The sequence below is a fragment of the Sminthopsis crassicaudata genome, chromosome 1, assembly GCF_048593235.1.
Source record: "Sminthopsis crassicaudata isolate SCR6 chromosome 1, ASM4859323v1, whole genome shotgun sequence".
Lineage (NCBI taxonomy): Eukaryota > Metazoa > Chordata > Mammalia > Dasyuromorphia > Dasyuridae > Sminthopsis > Sminthopsis crassicaudata.
In genome coordinates, this window is record NC_133617.1 from 635,813,302 (window position 1) to 635,834,759 (window position 21,458).

At 33.0% G+C, this 21,458-nt stretch overlaps 1 protein-coding gene across 1 annotated transcript in view; it reads left to right on the forward strand.

Annotated features, from left to right (window-relative positions):
- UHRF2 (ubiquitin like with PHD and ring finger domains 2) overlaps positions 1-21,458 on the forward strand; it is a 155,657-nt gene that overhangs the window by 55,608 nt on the left and 78,591 nt on the right. The window contains exon 3 of the mRNA XM_074282882.1: positions 6,633-6,883. Coding sequence (XP_074138983.1) covers positions 6,633-6,883 — 251 coding nt within the window. The remainder of the gene's footprint in view (positions 1-6,632; positions 6,884-21,458) is intronic.

Below are 21,458 nucleotides of genomic sequence, written 5' to 3' on the forward strand. Positions count from 1 at the left end.
AACTGTGTGCATGTTTGTTTTTCTTCCCAGATTATTTTTACCTTCTGAATCCAGTTCTTCCTGTGCAATAAGAAATTCAGTTCTGCACACATATATTGTATCTAGGATATACTATAACATATTTAATATGTATAAGACTGCCTGCCATCTAGGGGAAGAGGTGGAGGGAAGGAAGGGAAAAATAGGAACAGAAGTGAGTGTAAGGAATAATGTAAAAAATTACCCATGCATATGTACTGTCAAAAAAAAGTTATAATTGTAAAATTAAAAAATTAAAATTAAAAAACTACTGGCAATTATTGAGTCTTAGGGAGGAAAGACCATAGGAGTATAGGTTGAATTTTCCTCATAGAGAAAAGAAAAGTGAACTTTGAAGTGAATAGCTGGCTAAGAAGGTGGTAGTAGTCTTAAGAATATGATTTGGAGTTTGGGGTTTTATTTTTACATTTTTTATCAATTTTATAATTATAACTTTTTTTGACAGTACATATGCATGAGTAATTTTTTACTGATTTGGAATTTTGGATCACCTTTCATAGTATCCTTGGGATGAAAATTTTCTGGTCAGAAATGGAGAACATCTTACCTTTTCTAAAGACTGGTGAAAATATGTTTGACCAAGTATCTTATAAAAAAATTTTAAGATGTAGACTAAAAAAAATCGGAAAGAAAGATTGTCTGTTTTTATGTTCCAAGTTAGATTACACAAAATAGCCACAAAAGAAGAAAGAAGCTGAAACACCTTAGAGCTAAAAGAGCCAGTAGTAAAACTCATTTTTTCAATATCTACCTCTTTTCCCCTTTTCCTCTTCTCACATTACCTAGATGTCTTTCCCCATTTCCTTCTTCAACTGAAAGCATGAAAAAGTGGCCTTTTTAACAAGGTAAACCCCTCTACATTTCTATTTTTCCTTAATTTCATTATATTCTGTTTTCTTGAGCAAATTTCCCCCTCTGTCATCCCTGCTCTCACCATTTTTCAAAGTCTCTGTATCCATTCTAGCTGCTTCTCTGCTGCCTACAAACTTTCTTATGCCTCCTCTATTCTTTAAAAAAAGAAGAAAAAAAACCTTTGATCTCACCATCCTGCTAGCTGTAGCTGTCCTTCTTACCTCTTTTTTCCTGGCTTTAATCCTTGAGAAAACTAAGTTTTCTGTAATTATAGAATCTCAATTTCCTCTTTCCATCCATTTCTAAACTCTCATCTGAATTGATTTTATCATTCAATTGGAGCTACTCTCCAAAGTTATCAATAATCTCTTAATTACCAAATCAAATCATTTTTCCTAATGAAACTGAAAAAGGTGAATTGTAGCTTTCCACTTAAGTACAGGATGTTTGCTTGACAAATGTAAGATCTGAGAGGCAGAGTTGGATAGCAATTCTGAAAAAGGTCTAGGGGATGTGAGCAAACCTCAGTTTCTAATGTCTGATCAGTAATGTGGCCAAAATAGTTAATATGATTTTTGTCATGCTGTAGATGAGAAAGAGCTTTCAGAATAGTCCAACTATATTCTAACCTTGTAGGAACATTTTCGAAACAATGTGTTCATTTCTGGGGAAAACAAAATGAACTCTGGAGAATATCCAAAGGAGTGCTACCTTGAATCTGTCACATGAGAATTGAGTACTTTATGTTAGACACATTGTAGTTTACTAATATGCTTCTTAAAATTGGAACTGAACATTGGGATCATAGGCCTAAGAGCCAATATCCAATAATGTTGAATCATCTAACCCAACCTTTTCACTTTCCAAAAGAGATAATTGAGGCTCAGAAAGGTAAACAAACACAATAGAATCATTATCTCACTTGTTCTGAATGTTGTTTCTAATACTACAATCTAAGCATTTAATTAGCTTTGATAGACATTGTATTATCACATGGAGCTTATATTTTACCAAAATGACTTGTTTTTTCAAAATATTTTTCCAAATGCATACAAAGATAGAACTCAATATTCACCTTTGCAAAACCTTGTGTTACAAATTTTTTCTCCTCGAACCTTTTCCCTTCCCTCCCCCAGGTAGCAAGTAAATGGAATATAGGTTAAACATGTGCAGTTCTTCTAGACATATTTCCATATTCCTCATGCTTCACAAGAAAAATCAAATCAAAAAGGAAAAAAAGCATGAGGGGGAACAAACATAGAAGAACAAAAAGGTGAAAATACTACATTTTCCATCCCAAGTCTATTGAAATTGCTTTGAAGCACCTCACTGTTGAAAAGAGCCTAGTTCGTCACTGTTGATCATCACAGAATTTTATTGTTACTTTATACGATGTTCTCTTGGTTCTGCTTAGCATCAATTCATGTAAGTCTTTCCAGGCTTTTCTCTAAAATCAGCCTGTAATATTTTATTACATTCATATATCATAGCTTTTTCAGCCCCAACTGATAGGTATCCACTCAATTCCCAGTTCCTTGCTACTACAAAAAGGGCTGCTATACACGTTTTTGTATAAAGGGGCTTTTCCCCCTGCTTTATGATCTCTTTGGGATACAACTTAAAAAACACTGCTGGATCAGTTATGCACAATTTTATAACCTTTGGGCGTAGTTCCAAATTACTCTCCAGAATGGTTAAATCATTTCACAATTCTACCAAAAGGAATTAGTGTCCCAGTTTTCCTGAATTTCTTCCAAAGTTTTTCATTGTTTTCTTGTCATCTTAGCCAATCTGAGAGGTGTGAAGTGGTACCTCAGAGTTGTCTTAATTTGCATTTCTCTAATCAATAGTGGTTTGGAGTATTTTTTATATGACTAAAAATGGCTTTAATTTCTTCATCTGAAAATTGTTCATATTCTTTGACCATTTATCCATTGGGGAATGGCTTATATTCTTATAAATTTGAGTCAGTTTACTATATATTTTAAAAATGAGCCTTTTATTAGAAACATTGACTGTTAAGAAAAAAATTTCCCCAGCTTTCTGCTTCCCTTTTAAATCTTGACTGCATTGGTTTTGTGTATGTAAAATAAATTATTTTCTTATGAACTGTTGTTAAATTATATCTCACTCATACTATGTTTGTATATGATGATTTTTAAGACAATAATTGTAACAAAGACTATCCCCTGTAAAACAACTGAAACTGAAGCTTATTAAAGTATAAGGATCAAACTTGGCCCCAAAGGAGAAATATTAGATGTCTCACCATGTCTTTGAACAAGTTGGGGGGTGGAACTTGGAAGGAAAAGTTCCACAGATATGAAACATTGTATTTAATGTCAGTTTATTTTGATGGTTGCTTTTGATGAATTTTTTTTCTTATTAAATTTTTGTTGTTAAAAGGAATAATTCTGTGAGTGAGGATAGGAAAGGAATACAAAGTGAGGTCAAGATAAAAAAATAAGACATCATTATAATCAGTTGTCTTTTTAAAAAGCCCTTGTTTGCAAGTACTTAAAATTTCATTTTCTTAGATTCTTAGATTGTATTTATTTAACTTGTAGATCTTTATTTGTATCATGGTTCTATTACCTTAAATATTTATTTTCTGGCCAGTTTGCATCATCTTTGTTTTCACTTAACTCACTGACAAAAATGAAAAATAAAACCAATTAAGAGGGCTGTTCTCCTTGACATATTACTTGTAACTACTTTCCGTGATGATACTGTTCCATTTATCAATAATACTTTGGCTTGTAGTCTAAAATACTTATTTATCAGTTTCTTGACTCTATCCCACAGTTGTCTTTCTCTTACATAGAGTCCATGAAATTGTCAGTGCTTTAGGCATCATTAAAAAGTCCAAAATCCAGATTTGGTACTTACAGTTAGGGGCATTAGATGGATGATAATCCAACAAAGGGATGGTTGGGGGAAGGGAATAAGCATTTACATGTGTACTTCACCTGGAACACATGTCCTGGAATGAACTAACTTTCTTGAAACTTCTTTTATTGGTATCTTTTGTTTTAACATCTCTTTTGTTGTTGAATATGTGCCGCCCCCCTTATCCAGTGAACTCTATGTGGCAAAGTAGATGCAGTAGTAGATCTGGAGCAGGGAAGATAAGAATGCAAATGTGACCTTAGATACTTTTTAGCTATGTGACCCTTGACAAGTCACTTAACTACTGGCTATTTCCTTATCTGCAAAATGAAGATAATAATAGCACTTAACCTCCCATGGTTGTTTTGAGGATCAAGTGAAATAATTGTAAGCTGCTTAACAATGTCTGGCCAGCCACAAGTAACACATAAATACTAGCTATTATAATTATTATTATCAAAGCAGTTCAGCAATGCTAACCAACATATGTCAACTGAATTTGGAATATGCAATGTTGAAATTTGTTTTTAAAAGCTTTTTGGGGAATACCAGTATTAAGGAGCTTGATACAATCAACACTGTGCAAATTTATAATTTGCAAGCATGCATCTGGAACATAAAACCATCTTCGTAAGTTCTTCCATCTAGACTCTGTACTGAACATCCTCTGTGATCAGGGCAAGAATTTTAAGTAGATATGATTGTTTTCTTTGCTTGACCTTAATATTCACTGGGTTGGTATCTTAGTTAAATAACTTCTTCAGGTTTCTGATATCAAAAGTAACAACAATGTGGCATGTGGGTGCATATATATAAACTCAGGATATCAAAAGGAATAGTTTGAATAGATCTTATCTAGTGGATTTGGGGGAGCACATCAATAATAGTTGCACAAAATGAGGTTCATGGGATTCATTTTGAATAACTAGAGGGAGTAGCACATCTATAGATTACTCATCGATATTTTTAGAAATATTTTATATTTAAGGACTGATATATAAAGGGCCAGTCTTAAAGTCAGAAATGCTAAGTTCAAGTTCTCCCGCTGAAATATAACAACTTGGTGTAATCATGGGCAAATAACTTCAGTACCAAAACTAATATTCAAAAACTAAGCTACAGAGGGGTTGCCAGTTTGTATAGGTAGAGGGAATTTCCATATTTGGAATCGTAGGCCTAGAGCAAATAATTTCATCAAAGTTTGTATTTGTAAAAATACTTGGCACAATGCCTGGCATATTTGTACTTAATAAGTATTTGTTTTGGGCAGCTAGGTGGTGCAGTGGATAGAGCACCAGCCTTGAATTCAGGAGGACCCGAGTTCAAGTCTGATCTCGGACACTTAACACTTCCTAGCTGTGTGACCTTGGGCAAGTCACTTAACCCCAGCCTCAGAAAAAGAAAGGAAAAAAATAAGTATTTGTTCTGTCTTCCTTTTCATGAGAACAGGGATGATGGAAGTAAGACAATACTAAATGGATTGATATAGTAGGATCTCTGTATTTTGAGTCAGCTTGAGAACCTAAGATCCAGCAGAAACCCCTGAAACACAACTCTGTTGAATTCTAGAGATACTAATTTCATTAAATCAGTATATGGCCTTAAAATCAGTTTTTCTTATTTTAGTTAGGAATCAAACTGTGCAATTCCAGTTATTCATGTCATTTTATTTCTCCAAGATGTTATAATTTCTTAGGAAGAAAACTTTTGTCTAGCATTATTTTAATACCCAGCTACTTAATGCTTTTTTTTGTTATTTCTTTTATAAAGAGAAGCTATTGTTTCTTATTCCTCTCTTTTGAGATATCATATCTTCAAGATATATCACAATACTGAGTTATGATGGATTATCTGGGAATATCTTGGATATTTTTCTCATTTTATAGAACAGTTAGGGAAACTTAGCAAATCTTGAGAATATAAGTTAAAAACTAAATTTCTAAGCCATTTTTTATTAATATCTTTCTTTGTTTTTCTGATTCTTTGAAAATTAATTACATGATTTAGAAAAATAAAAGTGAAATTTTTCTTTAATTTATTTTAATAGCATAGAATGTTATACAATTATATCTTATTGTCCAAGATTTTTTTTTTTGGTTAATTTTATAATTATAACATTTTTTTTGACAGTACATATGCATAGGTAATTTTTTTTTTTTTTACAACATTATCCCTTGTATTCTCTTCTGTTCCGAATTTTTCCCCTCCTTCCCTCCATACCCTCCCCTAGATGGCAGGTATTCCCATACATATTAAATATCTTATAGTATAATCTAGATACAATATATATGTGCAGAACCAAATTTTGTTGTTGTTGTTGCAAAGGAAGAATTGTATTCGGAAGGTAAAAATAATCTGGGAAAAAAAACAAAAAACAAAAAAATGCTCACAGTTTACACTCATTTCCCAGTGTTCCTTTTTCGGGGTGTAGCTGATTCTCATTGATCAATTGGAATTGGATTAGCTCTTTATGTTGAAGATATCCACTTCCATCAGAATACATCCTCATACAGTATCATTGTTGAAGTGTATAATGATCTCCTAGTTCTGCTCGTTTCACTCAGCATCAGTTGATGTAAGTCTCTCCAAGCCTCTTTGTATTCATCCTGCTAATCATTTCTTACAGAACAATAATATTCCATAACATTCATATACCATAATTTACCCAACCATTCTCCAATTGATGGACATCCATTCATTGTCCAGTTTCTAGCCACTACAAAAAGGGCTGCCACATTTTTGTCCAAGATTCTTTAGAAAATATAGTTAAGTATGTTAACTTACTCTAATTCTACAAGCACATTATCATTTAAAATGTTCATGAATGCTTTTTTTTAAAACTTGTTTTTCAGATAAATGAATTGGTGGATGCTCGAGATGATTCTCTTGGCTCTTGGTTTGAAGCTCATATAAAGAGTGTGTCCCCAGCAAGAAAACAACTTAAAAGTGGCAAAGCTAAAGCAAAGAGTGGCAAAAGGACTAATGGAAATTTAAATCACGATCATTCCAGAGGCAATACAAATAAGTTGGACAGTACACCTTCCACATCTCACTCTCATTCTGTGAACAGTGAAGATCTTGTTTATTATATCCAGTATGATGAGTAAGTGGTCGTGCTATTATGAAGACCTTATTCATATTTGTTTTGGTTTGTGGAAGCCAAAAGTCTGAAGAAGACAAAGGAATCTTAACATGGAAGGATCAGTGTTAGAATTCAAAATTATATTCAAGAAATTATGTTTTTTAAAACTAACTTGTAATTTTTTTAAAAAAGAAAAATTTGAATTAATGAATATTAATGATTGCCTAAAGATAATCTCAATATTGAATCATTCTTTACTTATAGGTGGGTTTCATGTATGATCAATTCCCCTCTTCCCCTACTTTGAAATTTGAGATAAAACTATAAAACAATATTTCTGTAGTTCCCTTAACCCTAGAGCAAAATTATATATTGTTGACTGGCAAATGTCATAATAGAAAACCATGCAATTTAGAACTCTTAAAAATATTGAATGGCATGAGATGGCCTGAATGTATAAGATAATAGTCATACACTACAAGTAAAGTAAGAATCATTGTTTTTAGTATTGTTATTGAGTTAGCACGTTGTGTTTTGAGGTAGAAATCATCCTCCTAGTTATGAATTTTTCTAAGTAGAATTTGAATAATGCTTATATTTTGACAAAATTATTATACTTTTGTATTTTAAAACACTAGTAAAAATAAGCTAATGGTACAAACATGTACCCATCAATAAAATAGGAGAAGCCTTAAATTTTTCTGTTAAGATATAAGTGACCAAAAAAAATCAAAATCATTTTTGAACATATTTTGTTTAAAAATAACGCATTTTTGCCCTTAAAGTTAGAATAAAAATACTAAAACACATACATTAGGGAATTTCTCTCAGAAAATAACCGATTGCAGATTTGTGCCCATCAATTCAGATTTCCAAATTAACTTAGTAGGAATCAGAAATAGATATTTCCAGGTTTTGTTTTTCCTAACTGTTGTTTAAGTTGTTCCTCTTTCCTTTGTCCTGTACTATTGGATTCTTTTCATGGTTGCTATTATGAGTCCTACTTTTGATTGTTTTGAATCATTATGAAGTTCACCATTATAACAGACCAGCATAAGTGGGTGTGATCTTGGTTGGAATGGACAGAAGGGCTTAATAAGAATAGTTGAGAGTTGAGACTGCTAAAAGGACTGGCAATACAGAAGTTAAGGAGAGTGGAAAGCTTTGGGAACTGAGCACTGTGGTTTACCTCTTATTCAGTTTGTTTTAGACACGAATAAAATTAAAATTTACTTGTGAACAATTTAATTTTATAGTTCATTAAGGGTTACAGTTTTTTCTAGAAATAACCATATAATAAACGTTTAGCAATACAAATATTGCCCTCGTTTTGTAGATAAGAAAACTGAAGTTCAGAGTTATTGTTTGACAAGATTAACATAGCCAGTAAATATTGTTTTGGAATTCAAACGTGGGGCCTCTTCTGAACTCCCAAGTCAGGACTCTTTCAAGCACAAGATTCCTATCATTTTTTTTAATAACTAGGAATTTTGCTTAATTGTGGAATACTCTATCATTAATGAACATTCATATACACTTGAAAAAGATACATTTAAAAAAAAGTAGTCTTGATTTCTTAGCATTGTGCTTTGTTCATGTAAAGATTTTGCTAATTGGTTATTTAGTTGGTCTTTTGTTTCTCAGAGTCTTCTGTAGCTTTTGTTTTAGTTATTTATTTAAATATCTCTCATTTCTTCTAATTTCAATGAAACTTTCTGATATCTATAAATGTGAATTCTTATGGAAAAATTTATTTTGCTTGCCTAAGATCACCTAAGATAGTTTTAAACTTAAGTTTCTATTAGAGTTCTTTCAAAGATATATTGGCACTGGTTACCTAATGAATAGATTATAATTTTTGCATAGACTAAAAATATCATTTTTATTCTTCATAATTAACAAAGCTTGAACTCTGTCTCTGATAATGTAATTGAGAGATCAGCCAATACTGTCAAACTCATCTGAGGGGATAATCATCTAGAAGGAAACAACCACAGAATTACCAAGCAGGAAAACAACAATTTGGAATTATTTATTGTAGGAATATGTAACCTTAAATAACTTGAAGATTCCCAGAATGATTGTTCATTTTTATTAAAATATAAACTCCAAAAGAAAAGGAACTATATAATTTTTGTAATAGTTTCCCCAGCTCTTAATTCAGTATCTGATTCTTGTCATTTGGTTCTTTTTTACTGATTTAACAAATAAATATTCACTGAATATTATCTGTAATATTATACAGAGTAGAGTGTGAAACCCTGGGGAAATAGAAAGCTTAAGTAAGGCGATCTCTGTGCTCTGAGTTTACAATTTCTGTGTCATCTTACAAAGGCAACTTTCATACACAGTATTACTTAGTAGTTGTTTGTCCTTAAGTATGTTAGAGTTGGGAAACAAAGTTCAATTGGATCTCTGGCTGTCATTTTACTCTGTACTGTTTTACTTTATTGTAGCAATAGTAATCAGTGTTCATAATGATGATCTAAAGCAAATTAAAGTTAAAATAAAAATTCAGTTTGGCTCAAGTATGAGGGCAGTAAATCAACATAGATTGTAAAAATAGGTTGGTACTATTTTGTTGGATCTTTGAGTACCAGGTTAAGAAATCTAAACTTTTAATTTGTGGGTGGTAGAGAGCTACTAGAGATTTTCAGCCTGGGGAATGATATAATTAACTTACTTGCACTATACAGAGTTTGAGGGAAATATAAGTTAGAAGGATATTACAGAAGGCTTCTCTAAAGTTTCCTTCTAATTTTAAATCTGTGATCCTATAACTACAAATTTTCTACCCAGGATAACTATAGAAGAATATTGGAGCTAGTGATAGAGATTGAGCAGTTAACAGGAGCAAGAGCAAGAAGAGTTAAGAGCCCTCAGGAATATATTAATTCTTCATTCCCAGGCTCAAACAGTAGAACTTAGTATCTTCACATTGTTCTGTTTGTCTGAAAAAAGTTAATGAACTTTCTCCAGCTATTTAGAGTGAATATTTGAGAAACAGTGTCCCAAACTAATCTGGTACATCTAGTTAGATCTTTTTTCTCATAATATATTTTTATTTCATTAAATATTTCCTAAATACATGTAAAATGTTTAACATTAATTTTTTAAAAATTTAGTTCAATACTCTCCCTCTTTCCTCCCCCTTCCTCTTCTTTTAAAGGCAAGTGGGAGGCAGCTAGGTGGCACAGTGGATAAAGCACCAGCCCTGAAGTCAGGAGGACCTAACTTCAAATCTGGTCTCAGATACTTAACCTTTCCTAACTGTGTGATCCTGGGCAAGTCACTTAACCCCAATTGCCTTGACCAAAAAAAAAAAAAGAAAGAAAGAAAGAAAAGAAAGGAAGAAAGAAGAAAAGGCAAACACTTTTATATAGGTTATACACATATACAGTCATGCAAAACATTTCCATATTAATCATGTTGCAAAAGAAAACAGACAAAAAAAGAACAAGAAAAATAAAGATTTTTTAAAAGTGTGCTTCAAATTGCTTTTACCAGTTCTTTCTCTGAAAATGATCTGCAACTTTCATCCTAAGTCCTTCAGAATTGTCTCTCGGATCAGTTTGCTGAGAATAGCGAAGTTTTTCACAGTATATCATCATACAATATTGCTATTATTGTGGATAATATTCTGGTTCTGCTCACTTTACTTTGTATCAGTTTATGTAAGTTTTACCAGGTTTTTGTGAAATCATTCTGCTCATCATTTTAAAAAACACAGTAATATTCCATCATAATCATATACTAACTTGTTCAGCCATTTTCCAATAAATGAGCTTCCACTCAATTTCCAATTCTGTCATAAGAAAAAAGGTGTGTATACACACACACACACACACACACACACACACACACAATATTATACATACTATATAGATTATAAATGTTTTTGTACAAATAGATCCTTTCCCTTTTCTTTGATTTCTTTGGAATAATATTCTTTGATAGTATTAATGAATCAAAGGGTAAACACAGTTTTATAACCCTTTGGATATAGTTCCAAATCTAGTAAGGTCTAAATGTAAGGTTTTCTTGAAATCACAATTCTCAAGTATATATTAGATCATTAACTCCAGTGCCTTTTAAAAGAAACTTGATAAAAAAATAGACCTTTAAAACAGCTATGTAAAATTCAAAGAAGGGGCAGCTAGGTGGCGCAGTGGATAGAGCACCAGCCTTGAATTCAGGAGGACCCGAGTTCAAATCTGATCTCAGACACTTAACACTCCCTACCTGTGTGACCCTGGGCAAGTCACACTTAACCCCAGCCTAAAAAAAAAAAAAAAAAAAAAAAAAAAAAAGTCAAAGAAATTACAACTTCCAAAACCCATACAGATCAGAGCTTTTTTAAATGGGAGCATAAGCAGATACAGGAAAGATGCAATTTCCATGGTCCATAAAGAAAAATAAATATTTCAAAACTAATCTTTGTTAGAACTGTTGGCTTCAGTCATATAAAAATGCCTAAATCACTATTGATTGGAGAAATCTGAGCTATGACTCCACACTTATCAGATTGTCTAACATAACAAGAAAAGTAGCACATTGAAAGGGAGGTGGGGAAATTAAAACATTAATGCACTGTTGGTGAAGTTGTATACTGATTCAACCGTTCTGTAGAACAATTTGGAACTATGTCACAAGAGCTATAAAATCATGCATATTCTTTGACTAGGTCTGTATTCCAAAGAGATTTTTTTTTTGAAAAGGAAAAGAATCTACCTATGTGTACAAAAATATTTTTTAGCCATTCTTTTACTGGTGGTGAGAATTGGAAATAGAAGGGATGTCCATCAATTGGGGAATGAACAAGTTGTTTGTATATGATTGTGATGAATATTGTTGTGCTATAATAAATGATGAGCAGTCATCATTATTAGTGCTGTCTTCTTCCTCAAAATACTTTATATTTGCTTCTCTGTGTACATGTGTCTCCACAGTAAATTCCTAGAGGGCAGAGGCTATTTCTATTTGTGTATCTCTAACACCTTCCATGGTACCTTGTGCATAATAATGGTTCTTAATATCCGTTGAATTGAATTGGAGAGGGAATGGTAGTGGCTGCCATAATGAATATGAAGAATCTTATAATAATAAATTCAGAGGATTTTATGTTTGAAGATATTGTTTCTACATCTTAAGTCTTCTGTACAGTAATTCCATATCCTTGGGTAATTCACTTAGGCTTGGTGGCACTTGAGTGTCTTTTAAAAGAGATTAGACTAGATAATCTCTAAATCTACTTTCAATTCTAAATCATATGAACTTCACTTGGTTTTTTTTTTTTTTTTTAGCATAATTGGAAATTAAAGATATCCCCAGATTTGTAAAGATTTAATCATGGAAATAATTTCACATCAGTGAATGGTAAGAAGCCTTAACGTTAGATTCTAGGCAAATTTTGTCCTTCTAAGCATACCCTCTAACCATCTGTGGTAGAGTGGGGACATGGAATTGGATTTGACCACTTGGAGAGACCCATGATGTAAAATGATTGTCATGTTTTGGTTTCTAAAGCTGAATGGGTTTGAGAATGACCTAATGTAGAAACATATTATATTATCCTCATTTCCCAAGGAGAGACATTTGACAAGTATGTTTATAGTTCTTTTCATGTCTGTTTATTTTTAATTAGTGTGATGTTTTTTTAGTAGTGATTATTTTTAATCATAATTTTCATTAAAAAAGAGAAAACTTCAAAAGAAACAGCAGTGATGCTATCACTTATATAATTTGAATTTTTTAGAGTTAAATCTTAAGAGAAAATTGTATATCAAAAATAGCTGAATATTTTATATTACATTATCAAGTGGAGATGATCAATTTATATTAATGTCTTTAAGCTAGAATTTTAAAATTTTGTATTCTTTGTCTGACAGACAAACTTAATCTCTAGACCTTTGAAATTGTCTTGCCTAGACTTTGACATTGCAATATCTTCTTATTTGGAACTGTCCAACTTTCCTTTATGTTCTATTGACTTCTCCTTTTCCTATCATCTAAATAGGGTATTTCTCAGAGTTGCATTGCCCTTTAGCCTCCTCCACTTCTCTAAATCAGGGCTTCTTAACTTTTAAAAAATCCACATGTGACCCTGGATCTACAGGTTTACAAAATAGATATACAAATCAAACATTTACTAATAATAAATCATAATTTTGCAAGCCCCACATTCAGTTATAAAACACCATATGAGTTGAGAATCACAATTTAAGAACCTGGGTTGTAGATGATCTCATTCATTCTTGGGTCTTGTATCCTTTCAATGGATGAATGGTTCAGTCTAGAGTCCGTTTTCTTTCAGTCTAGTCTCTAACCTTCAGATGCCAGATATAGCTTTACATGACTACTGTGCCATTATTATCAAATTCTGCCTATTTAAAGTTTTAAAATAGCTCAAATCAGTCTTTGTCCTTTTCTGTACATTTTTACCTTCCAGTCACTTATCCTCAATTGTTTGAGTTCTTTTTTGCTTAAAGTACTAATTTGAACAAAGCAATACTTTAAAATTAACATGAAGAATTGAGGTGATAGAGATTGAGGGAGAGGGTACCAATTATAAAACTGTTTGGAATAGGTTCTTATTAACTTTGGAAACTTCTTACAGAATTGGCCTCACATTCACTCTCTACTTCCTCTGTCCTATAGACTAATCTCAAAAGTCTTTTTTTGATCTTTCATTGATTTCTTGTTCAAATTAAGATAAAACTCTTTAGCTTAGCATTAGAGAGTTTTAATGATTTGGCACCAATGTATGTTTTAGTCATGGAGGAAAAAGGAAAATGCTAGCCTGTGTGAGGATAGAGAGTAGAAGGATATGACAATAAATACAGCAAATAAGAAAGCAGGAAATCCAAGTTTTTATAATTAACAGGTAGAAGAATCTTACCAAAGAGCATATGACTGCATGCTCGAGGAATTAAACTATTTCATATACTTGGGGAATGATCATGTGAATCTGCATTTACCTCCAGGAGAGAAGCGTTCAGAAGTGACCAGAAGAATAGCAAATGAGGGCTAGTGGTTAATGACCCCCTGCTGAGGGCCATCTTAACCGGATAAAAACCAAAGGTCTATTGTCTGATAAGCAAGTATGATATTACACGTGATCCTTTCCTCCAAGTATGAGGAAAGAGAGCCAAATTTGGAGTCGGAAGGACTGGTTTTAAATCTTAGCTATACAGGTTACTATATCAACAACCAAATCTTTCCAAGTCTTTGGGTCTCAATTTTCTAATTTGTAAAATCGGGAAGTTGGACAAAATGATCTTTATACACCGTCTAGTTCAAGGGTTTTAATCTAGTAATAAAATAGAAAAGAACCCATTACAATTATATCTTTTGAAGGTATTACCATTTAATATAATAATAAACATACATCTTTGAAAAAAGCTTACATTACTATGTTAGACTTAAAATTTTCTAATTCTCAAGAGAACATGATCAAAAATGTTTTGATCTATTTATAGATATCTCATATTAATCACAATATTTAATGAATTTTTATTTAATAGTGAACAAGTTTTTAAGGATTTTTACTTTATTGCCATAATTAGTGACTGTATCTACAGATGAATTCAATTACTTCCTGATATGTGTAAGATAATGCTTGGGGAAGAACAGTATAAAAAAAAAGTTTAAAATGGGGAAAAAAGAACCCTAAGGTTAAACAGTTTATATCTGAATATAGCAGTCAATTAACAAATATTTTGAAGTAATTTCTATATGCCAGATACAGTGTGGCAGTGTTATTAGACTGATACTTCAGCGGTAGTACTTAATCTGGGTTTTGAAGGTCAAGTTGAATGGAGGTAATTGGAGAAAAGTATTAAAAAATATATAGATAGAATGACATGGACAAAATAGGAGCAACATTAAAGGCATGTCTGAATAAACCAATCTATTTGAAGCAGGGTTTGTGGAGGAAAGTAGGAGATAGAGATAGGATTTGATTGTAGAGCATTTAATGATAATTTAAGATTAATTCTATGAATTAAAATAGATTATAGGAGATACTTGAGTTAGGGAGAGAAGTTAAAGAAGCTCTTCTAATATTTCAAGCTCGTGTTGTATTCTGAATTTAAATTTGTGTAATAACAAGAAAAGAACAGATGAATAGAATACCTTGTGGTGAAAAATCACCAGGACTTGATGGTTGAGAACAGTAAGAATAAATAAATATAACTTCATTTTCCCCCCAAACTTAGATAAATAAGTAATTATTGTTATCTGAAATTAAGAAAGGGAAACTACATGGGAAGGAATATTAAATTACTGTTGAGTGCTGTTATCACATAAATCTTAACATGTTTAAGTGAAAGTATTCAATAAATTACTGGGTTTAATGGACTAGTAGTATCAGATTTGAAGTACTTTCTTGAAGTCAGGTACATTGATAAGGTCTCAGAGAAAGGAGGTAGAGAAGAAAGAACAGTGACCCAAAGATGAAACCTTAAGTATATCCACATATAGGCAGCAGGGAAAAGGAAAGAAGACAGACCAACTCATCAGTCAATAAGCATTTATTAATTGGCTTTCTGTGTTGGGCATTGTGCTAGATGCTAGGGACAGATTTAAAAAAAAAACAAAAAAAAAAAACACCCAAACAACCAATTTTCTTTGCTCTCAAGGATCTTAAGGTCCTTTGGAATGAAAAAAACATGTACATATCGAAATATTAAATGCTTATATATTATAACATATATATTAAATATTGCTCTAGTTGGCATAGTGGATAAAGTACTATACCTGGAGTTAGGAAGACATGAATTCAAATCGGCCTTAGACACTTACCTGTGTGACCCTGAGCAAATGACTTTTCCTCTGCCTCAGTTTCTTCATGTATAAAATGTGGATAATAATAGAACCTACCTTCTAGGGTTGTGGTATGAGAATAAAATGAGATAATAATTGTAAAGTATTTAGCACAGTGACTGGCATATAATAAGTGCTATGTTAAAAATTAGCAAACATGGTGTTGTTAGGTTACTAGCAGTCTGGATAATTAAAAATGTCAAGATTGTTCTTGAATGGAGTCTTAAAGGAGATAAAGAATTCTGAGAGACAAAGATGAGGAAGGCAGTACATTTTAGGCACAAATTGTATATTCAGAGGAATGACAATCCGAAATAGTTATAGTGCTGTGTTTGAGGAACACGAAGAAGTTTAATTTGGCTAGACTGTAGAGTAGAATATGGAAGAGAAATAATTGATTGAGTCTGGAAAGAGAAGTTAGGAAGGATAGTTGAGGCAAAACAGGAGGTTATATTTAATTTTAGAGACAAAGGGGAACCAAGCACTTCAATCTGCCAGGGGGAAGTTAAACAGTCTTCATCAAATCTCTTTGGAGGATAGATTAGAGAAAACATTTAAGGAAAAGACAACACTACCTGTTGTCATAGGCCATCTGAGAGATGATAAGGGTCTGAACTAAGGGGGTAGCTTTGAGTAGTGAGGGAGAAAGATGATGGATGCAAAAGATCTTTTGGAGGTAGAAATGGCAAATTTTGGTAATTGAATAGGTACTTACAGAGGATTGGAGGACACTGAATATAATATTGAGGTTACAAATCCAGGAAACTGCAAGAATGGTGGAGAACCATAAAAAGTTAGTGAAAGGGAGGATTCAGGTTATTTTCTTATTGTGAGAACTCAGAGAAAAGAGATAGTAGTATTAAATAGTATTAAAAAATAATAGTATTAACATAGAGGTCAAAGAACATGGGGGTGAGTAGCCATAGATTTAAGGATTAAGAGATCTTTTAACTTCTTAAGGGCATAGGCTTAATAATAATAGAGCTGAAAATAATATTGCAAAAGATCAAAGGCTTGAATTATGTGAGGAAATGAAAGCAATAACATTCTTCCAAAAATGTGCCTAGAAAAGGAAAAAAAAAAAAAAACAAATCAACAACAAAATGTAAATTCTGTAGTTTCCCCTTAATCAGGTCACATTGTAATCTACCTTATTGAAATAAGTAGGAGTCCTTGTGAAAGTTTGATTATATTTTCATGTCCTTTAAGTAGTCTCTTTAGTGTGGGTGTGCCTGGGAGTGCCTGGTTTACCTTCTGGGTGCTATTGTCATATTAACTTGTTATATATAAATCGAGGGGTTAGGGTTGGTGGAGTGACAAGGAGGTGAGTGTGACTGGATTGTAGAATACTTGGTGGAGCAGTATGGAAGAAGAGTATGAGACATGACAAGACTGGACAGGGAAGGGTATTCCAGATGAAAAATTCAAGGCCAATCAAGTCACTCCTCAATTCAATCACATCCAGTAGCTCCCCATCATCTTCATACATTCTGTGTTCTAGACAAACTGGCATATTAATTCTCCAAATTATTTCTTGTCTTCATGTTTTTGCTAAGGTGATCCTTCTGAACTCTATTATCACCTCTGCTCTTTGAATACCTTTTTTAAAGATTTAGCCCAGGGTAGTACCTTCTCTAAAACATTTCTCAATTCTCCTAGTTCTACCCCACTTCCAAATTACTTCAGGGTTCCTTTAATACACTTGTGATTTATTTATGTGCATGTTATATCTTCCTGAATAGAATGTAGACTTCTTGAGGAGAAGGTCTGTTTCATGTTCATCTTTTTATCTAACCCTTAATATGGTGCCTTGGTTATAGGAAGGACTTGAGACTGGTTGAATTGAATTTAACTGAATTCAACAAAGCAGAGGTTCCAAAACCTCCGAAACCTTCAAATGTCTTGATGAGACATTGTTGGATTTTAATAGAGGATCCTTAATATTATTTTATAAGTCTCTTGCTAAGGGGAAATAATCTCTAAACAATTCACATTTTCCTTTACAAGGACTTTTTTTTTATTTGATAGAGTTCTTTTAGTTTAAGATTCCCTCCCTTCCTAAGTAAAGACCATTCAATGCCAAGGCCAATGTATACTTAAGTAAGTGCTTATTTATGCCCATCTCCAGTCATGCTGATCTATATCTGGCCAGTGGGCCCAAATGGTTCTGAATAAAAAAAAGTGAGGTTGGTGATTTTGCAGTCTTTCCTCACTCAAATCTAATTCACTTGCATGTCATAGGATCACCTCCCTCATGGTCAAAGTCATCTTTGAGAGTGAGCAAACAACAGTCTTTTTATCCATAGAGTAGATCCCTTTCTTCCTTAGGGGGTCAAGTTTAAGGGAAGAATGATGGAATGGAAAAAAAAAATTATCTAGAGAAACCTAGATTAAAATCCTACATCTAACACTTGATAGATAAATGACTAGATAAGTTTCATCTATAAAATTGGAAAAATAATCCTTATAATGATGACTCTAGAGAACTGTAAGGATAAAATAATATATGTTGAGTGCTTTGGAAATAGAACACATTTAACTTTTTACATAGAACGTGGTTATTACTTTTTATAAATTTTGGAAATTGGATTTTAAATCTTTCATTGTCTTCAAGTGATGTTGGGGAAGAAAGAGTATTAGAAAAACTCTTAGGTGGATAGAATTAATAGACTTCTATATCATCATAGGAATGCACGAATATTTTCTGTGGCAAAGGTAAGCGAATCTTTAGATATGGGCTACTGATTGCTAAGAGAGGTTTCCATAGTGATGAGAAGACATGAGAATTTTTATGTTCTAGTATTAATATTTAAAATTAGAAACAAAATCACTAGTTCACTCTAACAGTGAAAAGGTTTTTTTGTACACGTTTTAGATTGTCTTATGGAGCTTTAGTATAAATAGAAAAATGTCTCTAAATTAGCATAATTTCTTATATTAATCTAGCTTGGATATTTGTAAAATGGCATTATAAATTGTGACTAATTTTCTCTACATGTAGAAATAACTTTTTTATTTCATTTCATTTATGTCAAAAGTATATAAGTAAATAGTATCAGTAGGTTCATTAAACTTTCAAGGAGAGATTTTTCCCTTCTGCACTGTGTATTTGTCATAACCTGTATTTATGCTCTTATCCTAGAAGTTTCTTGTCCATTCAGTTAATGATGCAATAGTAAAAGCAGACTTGGGGATTATGTAACACAGGTTTGGAATGCCCTGCCTTGAGTATTTAAATTTGCTGGATCTCAAGTTTTCTCAGATATAAAATGAGGGTCTTGGAATAAATTATCTAAGAGGTCCCCTTCCAACTCTAAATCCTATACATCTTTCTGTGATTACTCTATAGAAGATAAACTCAAAGCACAGTAGGTCTTCTTTGGGTTCTTTTTAATATTTTATGGATACCCAGACATTACGTGTAATCTATCTATTAGACCACATTCTGAATGTAAGAATAGGTCACATTGTTCAAACATATATCATAGATCTTTTATGCTATTCTATAGTCATGTCTTTGTTGATCACATTTCCATTGTTCTTTGTGTCACTTGCAATTCTGACCCATTTGAGGTTATGGTATTCCAGGATTCTCATTTTCATGCTAAAAGCATCAGTAGAACAACATTGGATTGTTGTGTTTTTTTAATAGACTTTTACATCAATGAAATATTGTGGGGAAAATTTTTAAATGCCTGACTACTCTCTTTTGAATTTTAAAACAGAATCTGATTGAGAAATCCGTAGATATTCTTGGCTCTATGCAGTGAGCATATTAACTGTAAGCAAGAGCCATCTGTAAGATATTTTTGTCAATAGGGAATTTCTTTTTTATTTGGACTTTGTATAACAGACAAATTGAGTATTAATATACCCTTTACCCAAGGATGTCAAATGCTCCACTCTTTCTATGGTTTCAGCTCCCTCTTCCAACCTGTTCTCATACTAACAGTTCTGAGTCCCCAAAGTCAGGCCACTACTACAGCACTATATTCATACTTTTTTCCTTTATTGCTTTTTTGTGGGGGTTTTGTTATCTTTTCAGATATCACAGGATTTAGAGCTGGAAAGAGTCCCACTTTCTTGTTTTTCATATGTAAAAGCAGAATCATAGTGTTAAAGGTATTTAATGCAAATAGAGGCAGAAAATAGAAGAACTTGGATGAACTGCCCCCCCTTTTTTTAAGAACTGGTATAAAGTAGGCAAATTACTGTATCAAGTTAGTCACTTCTCAGTTTACATGGATTGCTTGTGCTTTGGGGCTATTTGGCAAAGGTATATTTAGGTAGATGTTCTCTTGACACTTAAATACCTCACAATGGATTGAGTGAAAAGTCAAGAGCTGGAGAATGTCAAGAAAGGGAGAACTCTCTCTCAAACATACCACTACAGGTGTTTTATACAGGGATAGCTTTACAAGTAGGTAATTTCCTTATCATAATCATAACTGGAGCATCTAGGTTATACAGTAGATGGAGTACCAGGTGCCAGACTTGTGGTCAGGAAGACTTATCTTCCTGAGTTCAGATCTGGCTACAGACACTTTTAGTAGCTGACCCTGGACAAGTCCTTTAACCCTGTTTGCCTCAGTTTCCTTATATGGAAAATGAGTTGGAGAATGAAATGACAAACCACTCCAGTATTTTTGCCAGGAAAACCCCAAATGGGGTCATGAAGATCAAACACAACTGGAAAACTACTCTGTTATTATATTTTTCAGGTCTTAAAGATGATATCCTGGTCATGAGACTTTTAAAAATGCTTTCTTTATCAGATAATACATTGTACACTTGGAATCAAAGAGAATGGCAGCAAGAATAGAGACAAAGCATTTGACAGCTTCATAATTTTGCTTAGTAGTAACATTGAACTTTTTAATGAAGGAGATAGCATGTTAATAATAACTATGTAGTCAGTCAGTCACTTAAGTGCATACTATGTGACAACTCTATGTTGAGTGCCAGGGAAGCAATGAAAAAGAAAAATAATCTCTAATCTCAAGGGGTGTATATTTCAATAGAGGATGCAATATGTAATTAAGTACATTCAAGATATATACAGAGTATAGAAAAGGAATCTGAAAAGAAAGTATTAGAGACTGAGGGTGTGGGAAAGACTAAGGTGAGATTTGAGCTAAATTTTGAAAGAAGCCAAGGGAAATCAAGGCGCAGAACATTTTAGGAAGGGGGCGGGGGGAAAGCTAGTGCAAGGGCACAGAGATGAAGGTAATGTGTTATTTTAAAGGAACTTTAAATGGATCCGCATAGCTAGACCATATATTGCATTGAAGTAGTATAGTATAAGGAGACTGGAAAGATTTTGAAAAAGCTTTTAATGCCATTCAGAGGCATTACAAATACAAGCTCCCAAAGGTTATGTTCTCTAGAGCTCCCTGAAAAAATGGACTTGAGTAGAGTGGAGGATAGATTGGAGTAGAAGAAGTCCAGGTGAAAAGTGGTGAGGGTCTAAATTAAGGCTGTGGCTTGTGTGACTGGAGAGAAGGGAGTGTGTATGAGAAGCATGAAAATGGAGATAAGACATGTCCATGGGTCATGTGGAGGTAGTTGAGAGGGAGGGATTGAGAAGGGACACTGATTTTTCTGACCTGGGAGCATGCTTGAGCTCCCCAAAGGTGATAAGGAAATTCAGAAATGGAAGGTAGGGACACAGTAGTATTTTGAGCTTGTTGACTTGGAGATGTCTGGAAGGCAGCTGGAGACTACTGATTCCTTGCAAAGAGAATAGGGTCAGATTTATAGGTCTGAGAGTCCC